Source organism: Vanrija albida, assembly GCF_041260175.1.
Source record: "Vanrija albida strain AlHP1 chromosome Unknown contig_5, whole genome shotgun sequence".
NCBI classification, from domain to species: Eukaryota; Fungi; Basidiomycota; class Tremellomycetes; order Trichosporonales; family Trichosporonaceae; genus Vanrija; species Vanrija albida.
The window spans coordinates 1,892,451-1,905,630 of NW_027191424.1; the positions used below are offsets into that span (position 1 = coordinate 1,892,451).

At 65.3% G+C, this 13,180-nt stretch overlaps 9 protein-coding genes across 9 annotated transcripts; 4 read left to right on the plus strand and 5 right to left on the minus strand.

Annotated features, from left to right (window-relative positions):
- Nucleotides 1–72: 72 nt before the first annotated feature.
- On the minus strand, nucleotides 73–2,389 carry Q8F55_006884 (uncharacterized protein; the record flags this gene model as incomplete). Its single annotated transcript, XM_069355324.1, has 2 exons — nucleotides 73–1,369; nucleotides 1,422–2,389. 2 exons carry the CDS (start codon nucleotides 2,387–2,389, stop codon nucleotides 73–75), a joined length of 2,265 nt encoding a protein of 754 aa, XP_069207395.1.
- A 980-nt stretch (nucleotides 2,390–3,369) lies between these two features.
- Q8F55_006885 (uncharacterized protein) lies at nucleotides 3,370–4,323 on the plus strand (the record flags this gene model as incomplete). The annotated part of the gene is made up of 3 exons (XM_069355325.1): nucleotides 3,370–3,613; nucleotides 3,652–3,754; nucleotides 3,792–4,323. 3 exons carry the CDS (start codon nucleotides 3,370–3,372, stop codon nucleotides 4,321–4,323), a joined length of 879 nt encoding a protein of 292 aa, XP_069207396.1.
- A 149-nt stretch (nucleotides 4,324–4,472) lies between these two features.
- Nucleotides 4,473–5,044, minus strand: Q8F55_006886 (uncharacterized protein; the record flags this gene model as incomplete). Its single annotated transcript, XM_069355326.1, has 2 exons — nucleotides 4,473–4,902; nucleotides 4,938–5,044. The coding sequence occupies 2 exons, from the start codon at nucleotides 5,042–5,044 to the stop codon at nucleotides 4,473–4,475; spliced, it is 537 nt and encodes a 178-aa protein (XP_069207397.1).
- A 174-nt stretch (nucleotides 5,045–5,218) lies between these two features.
- RSM19 (mitochondrial 37S ribosomal protein uS19m) lies at nucleotides 5,219–5,572 on the plus strand (the record flags this gene model as incomplete). The annotated part of the gene is made up of 3 exons (XM_069355327.1): nucleotides 5,219–5,261; nucleotides 5,294–5,510; nucleotides 5,554–5,572. 3 exons carry the CDS (start codon nucleotides 5,219–5,221, stop codon nucleotides 5,570–5,572), a joined length of 279 nt encoding a protein of 92 aa, XP_069207398.1.
- A 281-nt stretch (nucleotides 5,573–5,853) lies between these two features.
- On the minus strand, nucleotides 5,854–7,630 carry Q8F55_006888 (uncharacterized protein; the record flags this gene model as incomplete). Its single annotated transcript, XM_069355328.1, has 3 exons — nucleotides 5,854–6,923; nucleotides 6,961–7,350; nucleotides 7,399–7,630. The coding sequence occupies 3 exons, from the start codon at nucleotides 7,628–7,630 to the stop codon at nucleotides 5,854–5,856; spliced, it is 1,692 nt and encodes a 563-aa protein (XP_069207399.1).
- Nucleotides 7,631–8,148: 518 nt separating this feature from the next.
- Q8F55_006889 (uncharacterized protein) lies at nucleotides 8,149–8,715 on the minus strand (the record flags this gene model as incomplete). Its single annotated transcript, XM_069355329.1, has 1 exon — nucleotides 8,149–8,715. One exon carries the CDS (start codon nucleotides 8,713–8,715, stop codon nucleotides 8,149–8,151), a length of 567 nt encoding a protein of 188 aa, XP_069207400.1.
- Nucleotides 8,716–9,582: 867 nt separating this feature from the next.
- Nucleotides 9,583–11,126, plus strand: ANXC1 (Annexin C1; the record flags this gene model as incomplete). The annotated part of the gene is made up of 3 exons (XM_069355330.1): nucleotides 9,583–10,128; nucleotides 10,177–10,316; nucleotides 10,379–11,126. The coding sequence occupies 3 exons, from the start codon at nucleotides 9,583–9,585 to the stop codon at nucleotides 11,124–11,126; spliced, it is 1,434 nt and encodes a 477-aa protein (XP_069207401.1).
- A 225-nt stretch (nucleotides 11,127–11,351) lies between these two features.
- On the minus strand, nucleotides 11,352–11,805 carry Q8F55_006891 (uncharacterized protein; the record flags this gene model as incomplete). The annotated part of the gene is made up of 2 exons (XM_069355331.1): nucleotides 11,352–11,436; nucleotides 11,684–11,805. The coding sequence occupies 2 exons, from the start codon at nucleotides 11,803–11,805 to the stop codon at nucleotides 11,352–11,354; spliced, it is 207 nt and encodes a 68-aa protein (XP_069207402.1).
- A 203-nt stretch (nucleotides 11,806–12,008) lies between these two features.
- Q8F55_006892 (uncharacterized protein) lies at nucleotides 12,009–12,925 on the plus strand (the record flags this gene model as incomplete). The annotated part of the gene is made up of 7 exons (XM_069355332.1): nucleotides 12,009–12,202; nucleotides 12,238–12,268; nucleotides 12,301–12,340; nucleotides 12,377–12,459; nucleotides 12,503–12,606; nucleotides 12,642–12,762; nucleotides 12,815–12,925. The coding sequence occupies 7 exons, from the start codon at nucleotides 12,009–12,011 to the stop codon at nucleotides 12,923–12,925; spliced, it is 684 nt and encodes a 227-aa protein (XP_069207403.1).
- Nucleotides 12,926–13,180: the final 255 nt, after the last annotated feature.

Genomic DNA, 13,180 nt, shown 5'->3' on the forward strand with positions numbered 1-13,180 from the left:
CAATCTATGTGCTTGTCGTGATGTGGTTTGTGTTGCAGATGCAGAGTCCATCTAAAACGGCGGCGACACGGCTCACGCGTCGACCGTCATGGGCGCAGCTGGAGCGCTCGACGACGCCCCGGGCGCCTCGTCATGGCGGGGCACGACCCACCCTTCCTTCCTGCAGCGGCCGCAGCGGACCCACTCGCGGCCCTCAGCGTCCGCCTTGACCGTGTGCCCTGCACTGCGCTCGGCAGTCTCGAGGCAGGCGCGGTGCCAGCGGTGCTTGCAAGCGAGGAGGACGTAGTCGGCATGCGGGTGGGCCTGCTCCTCTTCAATGTCAATGCCCTCGGTGAAGGGTGCCTGGTTGGACGCGTAAATCGCGAGCATCTCCTTGTCGGCCGCGGTGAAGTCGGCGTCGGCTGCCTCGTCCGATTCATCGTCGACCGCCATGTCTTCGTCCTTGTCATTCTCAGGGACGGGAAGTGCGACAAGGCACTCGACGCCGTCGCAGCGCCAGCCGAGCGTCTTCTCGCGCTCCTTGGTCCACGACTCGAGCGACTGGCGCTCAACCGGCACCGGAGCGGGAGCGGGAGGTTCAGGCTCCGCAGGGGCCTGGTCCTCGGCCCGCGGGGGTCGCATGCCGCCCATGAAAAGCCAGTCAAAGGGGAACCTCATACGGGGCTCGTCAAAGTCGTGTAATCCACCGCGAGGTTCGTTGGCAGGGGTGGTGGTGGTGGTGGTGGCAGGTGGCTCGGATCCAGCGCGCGACGCGTTGGGCCCACTGTTGCCGAAGGGGAATGGGAAGATTTGAATGTGGGGACGCCTCTCAGGCAGCGGCGGGCGCGGCAGGCCCGGCGCGTTGTCACCGGGTACGGGTCCGCCAATCTGAGGCGAGCTCGGGACCGACGCTGAGACTCCCAATCGGGTGGGGATAGGCATCACAGGCGCAGGCGCGGGCGCAGGCGCAGTGGAAGGTCCCGCTGAAGGTCCTGCCGAAGGTCCTGCTGCTGGCTGTGCAGCATCGGCTCGCGACTCTGGAGCGGGTCTCTGCGGGAGCTCGCCACGGTCCATCGGCACGGGCGAGGCCACAATCGGGTGGTTGTCAAAGAGGCGGAGGCCATCGAGGATGGACGGAGGAGGGCGGTCCAGAGTAGGAGTAGCCGGCATTGAGCCCGCCGTGGACGAGGGCTGAGAACCCGGACGAGACGAGGCGGCGTCACTTCCGTTGACGGTCGAAGCGGCTCTGTTCGGTCCACGTCCACTACGCGCATAGGGGTGAGCTCCGGGCGTCTCACGACCAGATCCAGTCGCAGGCGGGCGCACCCCACGCGTCTGGCGTGGCGGATTAAGCGTACGCAGGGGATCTAGATCCAGGCGACATGTAGGGCTATTAGGTGTGGTCAGTACACAGGCTTGGGACAATGACGATCAACACGTACCAGGTGTGGTGCGAAGTGAACCATGGCTGGAGGCATTCTTCGTGGAAGAGGTGGTTGCAGGGCAGGGCCTTGACCGTCTGCGACGAGGGTTCCTGGTTGGCATCATCGCCAGTCGCTTCCGTCGTCGGGGCGACAATTCCTTCGAGGCAGATTCCGCAGCGCCACCCACGATCCTCGTCCTCCTTGCCACTCGCCTCGTCTTCTGCCGTGACAATCTTGTCGATGCGGCGGAGAAGGGCGCGCCCGACAGTCGGAAGCGAGGCGAGGAGCTCTGCAGCCTTTGCTGGGTCGGGGGCAGGCGCCTGAGCCTGGAACAATGGGAAGGGGAAGAAGAAGGGAGCGGCGGCTCCGAGCCCAGCGGCGGCAGCCCCAAGTCCAGCAGCGGCGGCGCCAGCGAGGTTGGGATCGGCTCCTGGGCGGGGGAGCATGCGGCCATCTGGCCCGATCACGAAGACGATGTTGCGTCGTCCGATCTCTGGCTCGCCTCCGCCAGCGGCTGCTCCGGGGTTGGTCCCAGAGTTGGCACGGGTGGCGTCGTCTCCACCAGTCGCGGGGGCGTCGGCGGCACCGGCATCGCCTTGAAGCTCGTCATTGTCAGGTGCATTGGCGGCCGCCTGGCCCTCGGCGTCGTTGGTGTAGACCTCGAGTGTCCACGTGAGGCCGATACGCTCGCCGTTCTCCGCCGCATGCTCCTGGCCGTCGCGTCCGGCGAGCGGGAAGAAGAAGGACACTGAGCTCAGCGGGCGGCGGGATGAGGAGCCCGAGCCGAGGGAAGGCGAGGCGGTCGCTGCACCGCCGCCAGTGGCCGTGCTGCTAGTCGGAGGCGAGCTCGGCACCTCCATGGCACCGGGCTGGGCGGTGCTAGCGGAGCTACTGCTGCTGCCGGCCTGCGTTGGGGATGCTGGGAGTTCTGGCTGCTGGGGTGGATCGGGTGGTGGACCACCGTCTTGCCTGGATGGCGAAGACATGGTGGCGAATGGTCTTGTTGTCAAAGGAAGGTTGTGGGATGTTGGGCTTGGCCGAGTTACTTAACGTCGGAATGCGAGCGAGGCCCGGCGCAAAGAGGTAATCGAGGGTCCGGCGGCGGCGCTAAAGTCGTAGAGTGGGGTGTGGGTGTGGTGTGTGTGACTGCTTTGGTGTGCGCAAGCGCAAAAGGGTTGTGGAGCGCACGTTGATGATGATGATGGTGAGAGAAGGGAAGTGAGTCGAGAGTTGAACGATGCGAGCGTGCTTGTACGTCGACGACGCAACGCAGGGAGGGCGACAATGCACACGAGGAGCGAGTAGGTAGGAGCTGACAAACGACAGCCGGCGCGACCGAGCGAGCAAGGAGGCAAAGCAAGGGCGAGTCGGAGCGCGAGCCAGGGTGGCAACTGCTTACTGCGGCATTACCCTGCAGTCCTAATCACCGGCCGACACCCCAGAGTTTATTAGGTTGTAACCATTATTAAATCACATGTAGCTTAAAGTTGCTCGGTGACTATTACCATCCGGCCTTCTTGAACATTCCAAGGCGGCCAGAGGTTGGACACTTGTACACTTGCTGACTCAGACAAGTGTGCACAATGCATGGTTGTAGCGCGAGATGCAGTGCAGTCGTCGAGACGACGAGCGTGTCAGTGTCGCGTTGTCTGATCACTGCGTGGAGTCGCCTTGAATTGCAACAGAATCACGCGCGCGTTGCCCACCTTCCCCCCCTCCTCGCTCGCCAATCTCATGGTGCAAGAGATCGCAACTGCGACGACGACGACGTCGGGTTATCGGCCATGCCCGCAGGGAAGGGACATCGGCCTGAACCACGTGCACCACGTGGGATTATGTAAAGCCCCACCGCCGTTTACTCCCGGCCGGGCGGCATTGTTGCAGGTGCAATCCCAAAAGTCGGCGACGAGCAGGGAAGGTGAAGCAATCTCGACACCGACAGCTCTCGACGACCACAACGCACACCATGTCGCTCCGACCAGGCCTCCTGGCCAGCTCATCACGGCTAGCCAACCCCCTGGGGGCGCGCGCCGCCCTCCCGGCCGCGCGCCTCGTCCGCGCGGCCAGCAACCAGGCGGCGCCCGCCTCCAAGGCCAAGGGCGGATCCTCGGTGCAGAAGGCCGACCAGCAGTTGAAGGACCTCGAGCGCGCGCGGCGCCGCATGCCGCCGGGCATGGAGCTCGACTTTGCTATCCGTGGCGTCTTGATGGGTGCGTGTTGGGTGGCATGTCGGGCGCTAACTGTGCAGAGCAGTTCCTCGACAAGAGGTTCAACCCCGTGTGGCTGTTCAAGAAGGGCCAGGTCGGATACCTGTGGAACCGGATGCAGCGGCACATTACATCTGCGAGGTTGTGAGTCATTTTCGGGGCGGCGCCGAGCTGACGCCAGCGCGGCCGAGGCGACGGAGAAGGGCATCTTCCCTCCCGAGCCCGAGGTGTCGCTGCTCAAGAGGCTTGCGGGGTGGTTCAAGTTCAGCCTCACCAAGTACGCGGCCACGGTCGTCCCGGAGCTCGAGCAGACCTACTACGACTACTACCGGGCGCAGGCTTCCGGCGACGCCAAGGGCGTGCGGGCCGTGTCGACTGGGCCGGCCGAGGACCGGGCGCTCAAGGTGGCGCAGAGCATCCGCGGGGCAAAGTGGTCGCTCGTCAAGGTCGTCAAGGCGCCGCGCGTGCGCTGGGTGCGCCGCTCGCCCGTCGACATGCAGGGCAAGCTCGTGCTCACGCAGGTCGCGGTGCAGTTTGACACGGAGCAGGCGCTCACGACGGCCGACCGGCCACCCAAGCGCAAGGAGATGCGCATCCAGGAGACGGTCGTGTTCGAGCTCAAGGAGGTGTCTGGCGAGAAGTGGCGCCTCAAGGACACGCAGGAGGAGCAGGTGCCCGAGTATGTGTCGGGCGTGGCACACACCCGGTACTAGGGGCGGCTTGTAGATTAGGTATACCTTGCACACTCATTGGACATGCTACCGTCGTAGGTGGCAGGGCGGGGGGCGGGGGTCGCGGCAAGTGCGGCATCTATCTGAGCCTACGCCGCGTCTATCTCAACTATGCATTTCTATACTAGGCGTTAAACCAGGCGCTTGGGCGCCTCTGTGATCTTTGGCGAGGGGCGGAGTGGTGCGTCGACGTTGACTGCTGTAGGCTGGGCCGCGGCCGCCTTCTTCGCGGCCGCCTTGCTCGCCTCGACGATGGCCTCGGGGGCCGCAGCCTCGCCCGCCGCGGCGACGGCGCGCGCGGCGTCCTCAGCGGCGGGGGTAGCCGGCTCCCCGAGGCGGCCGGCGAGCTCGCGGCCGCTGGCGTAGGCCGCGCGCCCGATCTCGGCCCAGTCTGTCTCACGCGCGCCCGTGACGGCGCCAGCGACGAGCGCGTTCCACTTGCGCCTGACGAGGTCGGGGAGGGAGGCGTCGGGCGTGCCGGATGGCCCGACGAGGGACACGGGCGCGGGCTGCGCGGCCGGGCTGAACGAGTGCTCGAGGACGGCGTTGGAGTGGGCTAGGCTGCGGGCGTTAGCTTGGCCGGGGGGGGAGCGCACCGATTCCGCAGGTGCGCCGTGCTCTGCTCGAGCCCTGTGGACAGGGTGTAGTACACTGCCGCGCCGGCGAGCACGCCGGTCGTGAGGCCGAGGGCGAAGCCTGACATTGGTGGTGGGGGGGGGGTTGGGAGATGCGAAATGGGCTCGATGTCATCGGATGTCGTCGTTCTTGGGCCGGCGATGTTCGTCCTGGCTGGGAAATTTGGTCCCGCCGCACCTCCTTCTCGTCCTCGAGGTGGAGGAAAAAGTCGGGCACACACTTCGACACCCACAACAACACCATGAGGCCATCAGCCGCGCTCCTCCGCCGCTCGTCCTGGAAGGGTGCGTGGGACCGCGTACAAGCTGACGCCCAGGACCATACTTCACGGCCTTCCCCAGCCTGCAAGAGGCGCTCAAGACGGGCTCGCCAATCTTCACCAAATCCCGCGCGTGCACCATCCTCCCCAACTTTGTCGGCCTCCGCTTCATGGTGCATAACGGAAAAGACTACCTCCCCGTCAACATTAGCGAGGACATGGTCGGGCACAAGCTCGGCGAGTTTAGCCCCACGCGCAAGCCGTTCTCGTACCGGTGGGTAGAGGGGCTCGGCCGTGGAGCTTGGCTAACAGCGCAGTCTTACGAAGAACAAGTAACACCAGCACCATTCGCATCATGTATACTGCATTGTTTTGGCGGGGTCGTGTGCGCCGGGTGAAGCTGATATGGCCTCGGGTCGACGAGGGACGGACAGCATCGGCGGCGACAGCGTCGGCTCTACTGATCTCCCACTAACTCTGACTGCACCCGGCGGCTCTCTCTTCATTGGACTGACAGCCTCGCTCTACTGCTGACCCCCGCCAACCCCCACGTACCCGCAATGGTGCATTATCAAGATGTCTATGTGTCTATTATGCTGCTTCCTAATCGTCGTCGCCTACTTGGCCAGCACCTCCTGGCCCTCCTCCCCCTCCTCCTCCCCCTCCCCCTCCCCCTCCCCCACGCTGCTCCCCGCCTCCGCGTCCTTCTTCTCCGCCGGGACCCGCGGCACAGGCTTGTACAGCACGATAAAGCCAATGAGCCACAGCAGCGACCAGCCAAGCTGGAAAAAGTACGACGCGTGCACGTTGCCCGGGTTGGCAATGCCACCCTCGTTGACGGTCAACAGGCCGGCCTGCACGCCAAACGCGACCGCACTCCCGACCTGCATCGCCGTCTGCAGCACCGCACCGGCCACACCCGCCATCTCGGGCGCGACCGACGTCATGGTGGCCACCGAGATGCCGTTGAAGCACGCGCTGTTGCCGCCCGAGCCGAGCAGGTACGCCGGGAAAAGGAACGGCCAGTACTCGCCCGCGTCGTAGCGCTTGGGCTGCACGAGCAGCACGTAGCCGATGACGCCGAAGAGCTGCCCGATGATGACGGTCCAGCGCGGGCGCGCCACGAGCCGCGTGTAGATGGCCAGGCCGAGCCCGACGCTGATGCCCGACACGCCCTGCGGCAGCAGGCGCACGGCCGCGATCATGACCGGCTCGTGCCGCACCGCCGTCCAGATCATGATGCTGCTCATCTGCGACGTCGACCACCACGCATAGATGACGGGCGAGAAGGCGATGAGCACGGTGAAGCGGAAGTTCCACGTCTTGGACGGGATGAGCGCCATGTCGTCGGGGAGGTAGGCCTCCCAGAGGAAGAAGGCGGGGAAGAGGACGAAGGCGAGGAGGAAGGGCACGAGGAAGTCGGGCGTGCGCCATCCGTTGTCGGCGCCGAGGGTCAGGCCGAGGATGAGCAGCGTGATGGCGGTCAGCATCATCAGTGCGCCGGGCAGGTCGAGGCGCTTCCACTTTGGCCGGGGGTTGACGCTCGCCGCGTCGTGCCCGCGCAGCTTGGGGATGAGGCGGTGCGCCGCGAGCGACGCGGGCAGGATGATGATGCTGATAATGCGGAAGAACCAGCGCCAGTTGGCCATCTGGCCCGTGCCGGGGATGAGCGCGATGACGGCGCCGACTGTGGCGGGTCAGTGTGGCACGTCGTGGTCACTTACGGATCGTGCCTGCAATGTTGCTGAACGCGCCGGCCATACCGTAGACGGTGAAGGCGCGTCCAAGCTCGTGCGGCTCGAAGCACGCCACGATGAGGCGGTACGACGACGGAATGAGCGCCGAGCCCGCGATGCCCGACAGGCCGCGGATCACGAAGAACGAGTACTTGTCGGGCAGGAACGAGATGACGAGCGAGAGCAGGCCGAGGACGACGAAGCCGTACGTGAAGACGGGCTTGGTGCTGTACAGGTCGGACACGCGGCCCCAGAAGAGCAGGAAGGCGGCGAGCGCGATGGCGTACGAGGTGATGACCCAGGACTGCTGCGTGACGGGGATGCCGAGGTCGGCCGAGACGAACTCGGCGAGGACGGTGAATGCCGAGTAGCAGAGGACTGGGGGGTTAGCTGGGAGGCACGCGGGTGGGGGTAGGGGTTACTCACCGTCGATGAACTGGCTCAGGCAGAAGAGGAAGAGGAGGAGGGCCTTGCGGCTCTGGGTGAGGCGCACACGTTCCGGCGCGTCGGTCGGCGCGACGGCGTCGGCGGCATGCTTCTCAGGCTCGAGGAGCTGGCATGGCGCGTCAATGTCGACCGCGGTCGAGGGTGGGGACGGCTTGTTGTCCACTGGCGTCGGGCAGACCGTCCGGTCTCCATCAGCCGAGCGAGCCGACATGGTGTAGAGGGGGGTGGTGGGTGGGGAGGGGAGGTGGAGGGAGGGAGTTGTCGTGGTCGAGCGTCGCGTCGTCTCCGCCTACTCGCACGCTTTTATTCACAAGGATTCACAGAGAGAGTGAGAACGAGCCAAGCACTTCCACGCGCGGGCTGACTCAAGTCGGGTGCACCCCACATGGGTAGTGGAGGCCGAAAGGTTTTTGTGTACGCCTTTTGCGCCGAGTAGTTGCCGTCCCTTAACCCGGTCGGGCCGGAGTTGGGTGCGGCCGCACGCAGAGCCCCGCAATAACAGCGACGATTTGCGTGCTGCACGATGGATGCATTAGTAAGACGTGACGGCTTGAAGCCGAGCAGAGTAGCGTTGCTTGTGTATTATGCTAATGCTTATGTGGCGAAGCCATATGTATGCACTGCGCCACAGTGGGGAGTGGGTTGCCGAGTGTGTCTCGGCTGGCCGGCCGACCCGACCGACTATCTCGCTCACAGTTGTCGTATCCCACTCATACAGATCGGCGGGTGTTATGCCGACTCGAGTTTGGCGCTGGCACGCGTGAGGCGACGCGGAATATCTGGTAGTTGCCGAGGACCGCGACTTGTCCTCTTCTTCGGGGCCGTCGACTCGAGCTTCGGGCGCTTGGGCGTTGGCTTCACCACGACATCCTGTACCCGCTCCCAGCTCTCCACGCCGCCCGGAACGACAGAAAACGAGCGCGCAGCGCGCGGCCCAGCGGCCAGGACGCCGAGCCAGTCGGCGTCGCGTGCGCGCACCTTGGTCGCGAGCCAGTCGTACTCGTACTCCAGCTGGCCCTGGTGCAGCGGGATGGGCGGCACCGGTACGCCGCGCACACCGATCCGTGAGATGTCAAAGTTGTAGCCCCGCTCCACGGCCTCGAGGTACAGCGACTCGAGGAAGTGGCCGATGGCGGCGGGCGGGTCGGGCGTCGCGCGGAAGCGCTCGAGTTGTGGGTGCTTGGTGTACCCCTTTGTCAAGCCCGCGAGGACCTTTTGGGCGAGCAGCCCCTCGCGCCAGCAGGCTATTAAGGCGGCGCGGTCGAGCAGCGCGGGGTCGAGCGACCACAGGCGCATGGTGTGTGTTGTGGGTGCACGACAAGGTGAGGGAAGGTGAGGAAGGTGAAGGAAGTCGTTGTGCCCGGCAAATGAAGTGTCAAGGGCTTGTCGGCCCGCTACGTCAAGCCACGCGACGACGACAAGCAACGACGTCAGACAGAGTTTGGAGGCCGAGAGCGAATGGTGGCAAAGTGGCCAGTATCTTGCCCGGCTTGCCCGCTATCATGGGCGCCGTGAGGCGTTTCAGGCCCGCGACGAGCAATGACGGCCTGTTTGATCGCCACGCAGAGGGAATCATTCGACGTGGTGACCCCGGTGAGCGAGGGAAGGGCGTGTCGGACGACGCGTCGTCGGCAACGCCTGGCCTCGATCGTCTCCATGCAGGCATCCGATCGGATCGTCGTCATCGACGTGTCGTTAATAAACAGCACTGCATCGCGTCAGTCGAGACTGCCGCAGCATCCAACGACGACACGCGCCGCGGACAATTGACTCGGCGACGGCGACAACACCGCCTCAATGTCAATGGCGCCGCCGCTCTTCTCGGGGCGGCTGGCCCTCGCTCGTTGGCCGGGTCCGTGCCTGGTAGTCCAAACAGGGCCTCCCTGCTGCCGCCGCGGTTGTCGCACAACAGAGCGGGTTTCAGCGTTGGCGTCGTGCCAAGGCCGTCAGGCAGACAGGCGCGAGGCGCAATCACGCGGCTCCCCCCCCCCACACCGCATTCAGTCATCAACCATCCCCCACCCGGCCCACCTGCACACCCCGACCACAGCCACAAGACACCATCCAGATCCGTCCTATCCGCCTTCTCACTCCTTGTTATATATCATCCCCCGGAACCCCCCATCCCTCTCTCTAACTCTCTCAAACACATCCACGCACCCCATGTCTTGGAATAACAACTACGGCCAGCAACAGCAAGGCGGATGGGGCCAGCAGCCCCCGCCTCAGCAGAACTGGGGAGGCGCGCCTCCTCAGCAAGGCGGCTACGGCGCGCCGCCCCCCCAGCAGCAGCAGTGGGGTCAGCAGCAGCCCCCGCAGGGCCAGTACGGCGCTCCCCCTCAGCAGCAGCAGTGGGGAGGCCAGCCTCCCGCCCAGCAGTGGGGTGGACAGCAGCAGCCTCCCCAGCAGCAGTGGGGAGGTGCTCCCCCTCAGCAAGGCTACGGAGCTCCTCCCCCTCAGCAGGGCTACGGCGGCGCTCCTCCTCCCCAGCAGGGCGGCTACGGCGGTGCTCCTACCTACGGCCAGGCTCCCCCGGGCCAGCAGTACGGGCAGAACTATGGCGCGCCTCAGCCCGCATTCAACCAGAGCCCCGGCGGCCCGCGCTTCCTCGGCGTGCAGATCCCCGCGCCGCCGCCCGCGCCGCCCATCGCCAACCTGCCAAGCTACAACCCCCAGTTTGATGCCGACCGCATCCGCAAGGCGACCAAGGTGAGTACAGCTGTAGGCAGTGTCGTGGCCACCAGCTAACTCCCACAGGGCATTGGAACCGACGAGCGCACCCTCATCGACACGCTCGTGCCGCTCGACGCGTTCCAGATCGACGTCCTCTCGCGCACGTTCGAGCAGACGGTCGGTCGGTCACTTCAGAAGACTCTGGAAAAGGAACTCTCGGGCTGGTGAGTCGCCGTGAGACCTCGCCCCGCCTCGCACCCGTTGGGTATGTCACTGACGCCACCAGGTTCGAGTTTGTGCTGCTTCTCCTGTCGCGCGGGCCGCTCGGCGGCGATATCGCGCTCCTCCACAGGGCCTGCGACGGCGCGGGCACACACGAGGACCTCCTCACCGAGATCCTTATCGGCCGCACCAACGAGGAGATCTTCCTCCTCAAGGAGGGCTACCGCCGCGTGTACAACAAGGACCTCGTCAGCGTCATCAAGGGCGAGCTGAGCATGAAGACGGAGAGAATGTTCGTCATGGCTCTGACGGGCTCGCGTGACGAGTCGCCCCACGTCAACCCGCAGCAGGTGCAGCAGGACGTCGAGGCGCTCTACCGCGCTGGACCGGGTAAGGCCGGAACCGACGAGATTGCCATCTGCGGCATCCTCCTGCAGCGCTCGGACGCGCACCTCCAGGCCATTGCCCAGGCGTTCCCGACCCGCCACCGCATCTCGCTCTCGCACATGGTTGAAAAGGAGTTCTCGGGCCACATGAAGGAGGCTCTTCTCCACGTCGCCCAGGGTGCCGAAAACGATGGCCAGGGCGTGTTCCGCGACGTCCAGTATCTTGAGGCGGCCATGTCGGGCATGGGCACCAAGGACGAGAGACTGTCGTACCGCATTGTCCGCTACCACTGGAACCGCCCCCGCTTCGGCGCCATCAAGAACCAGTACCAGCAGCGGTACCGCAAGAGCCTGCGCTCGCGCGTCGAGGGCGAGACGTCGGGCAAGTACGAGAAGGCGCTCGTTGGCATCATCGAGCAGAACTAGGCCGGGGATCTTTATTAGTCGTTAGTATTGCGTCTGCTTTCCGGGTTTTGTCATTGTCATGTGCAAGCTTCTGTTGAAACACGACAACGGATATGCGCCGGCGGCGGGTATGGCCGTTGGAGAAGTGGATGCATGGCTGTTGTACATCATGATGATACAGGCGTCACTGGGGGGTCAGCTGGGTCAGGGGGGTGGAGCTCGGCTGCTCACTATGATTTGTGTCTCTTAGAAGACGGGGACGAGGGCGGCCGACAGGTCGGAGCGGACGAAGAGGACACCGGCGACGAAGAGGCCGACAGCGCGGGCGATGCTGGGGAGGTTAGCGGTGCTGGGCTATCGGGATAGGTGCGGGCTCGGGGCTCGGCGGTCGGGCTTGGCTTCATCGCGACGGGCCTGCGGCGGAGGCCAGCTCGCCCCAGCGCTCGACAGTCCGCTGGCTCGGCGCAGCTGCGCCGCACAAGCAGCACCGGCGCAGGCTCGGGCCCGCCTGGCACCCTCGCCGCCGCCTCGGACGGCGCCTCCGCCGCTCGCCGTCGCCTTGAAAACTCGATACCCACGCAATGTTGCCCTCGCGGTGCGCGGGGTTGGCGATCTGCTCGTTCCAGATCCACGAGGCGAGCGAGGGCTGGGCCTGCGAGCCCGAGGGGCCGAGGTAGAGCGGCTTGGCGGGGGCGGACATTGCTTTTGGGTGTGATGCGGTGTGTGATGCAGGCTCAACCAAGCTTCGAGCTGAAAGAATAGCATCGGGCTCAGTGCTCCGCGCACCGCCCAGTGAGCCACGTGGGAGGGGTTTGCGGCGTTTAGTCCCGTGGCTCGCGTGCGGTGGAGGTGCTCCATCTGGCCATTCCGTCGCCACTCTGCTCTCGACTCCTCCCACACACCATGTCGTCGTGCGCAGACGAGGCCCACGGGCACGACCACCACGACCACGAGCACGGGCACGGGCACGACGGGCACGACCACGACGTGCCGCTCGAGGCGGGGCCGAGCGACAGCCTGTACGGCGTGATTGATACCGAGCACGTCGTGGCCCTCAACGCCGCGGGCGGCGGCGAGGCGGGGCGCGTGGTTATCAAGTGAGCTGGGCGTTTACCTCGGAAGCTGACAACAGGGACTGGGCGAGCCGCGAGGACGAGACCAAGGTGCGGTGGGGTGGGACGGCGCTGACGACTAGTGGCTCGAGAGCGAGCTCGACGACTCTCTCATCCTGCAGAGTGGGTAGCTCGGAGAGACGCAGCCTGACCCACCAGTCCCGTTCACGGCCAGCGTCGCGCTGAGATCCATCACGCTCAAGGCGGGGCACGGCGGCTTCTGCCCTTCGTCGATGCGCGTGGTGAGTGGCTAGAGGCCCCGCGCTTTTCCCAGCCAACACACAGTTTGCAAACGCCCCTGGGCTCGACTTCTCAGACGCCGAGAACAAGCAGCCAACACAGGAGTTCGAGGTCGTGCAGGTGCGCGAGGGGGCCGAGTACCAGGTCAAGTAGGTGGCCAGTCGTGGTTTCGCTCACCTCCCAGGGCGGCAAAGTTCGCCTCGCTCACCTCGCTGGCGCTGCACTTCCCACACAACGAGAGCGAGGGCGACGACGAGGAGACGACGCGCGTGTACTATGTCGGCCTGCGCGGGAGCCACAAGCCGGTGAGTTGGCGCGAACGACGCGCGAACGTGGCCGCCCGCTCACACGTGCCAGTTGCCGGGCCGGCTCAACGCCAGCATCGTGTACGAGGCCGCGCCCCGCCCGACCGACCACAAGCTCAAGCAGGGCGACTCGCTGGCCAGCACGCATCGGCATGGCTTCTAGTTTGTTTTTGCTTTATGTATGCATGAAATGGCGCGGGCGTGGCATGTCCGATGTTGCCGGGTCTGGCTGGCTCGGTTATCGGCGTCCCTGCCGCCAGTGGCCACGGGACGACGTCACATGTGGCTGGGTAGATAACAACAAGGGGGGCGTTCCCCACGGCGTGTGTCGCCCCCTCCATCCCCCTCCATCCTTTCCCCAACGCATCCCATCGATCTCATCTCTCACTCCTCTCACTCTCTCCCTTCTCTCTCACTC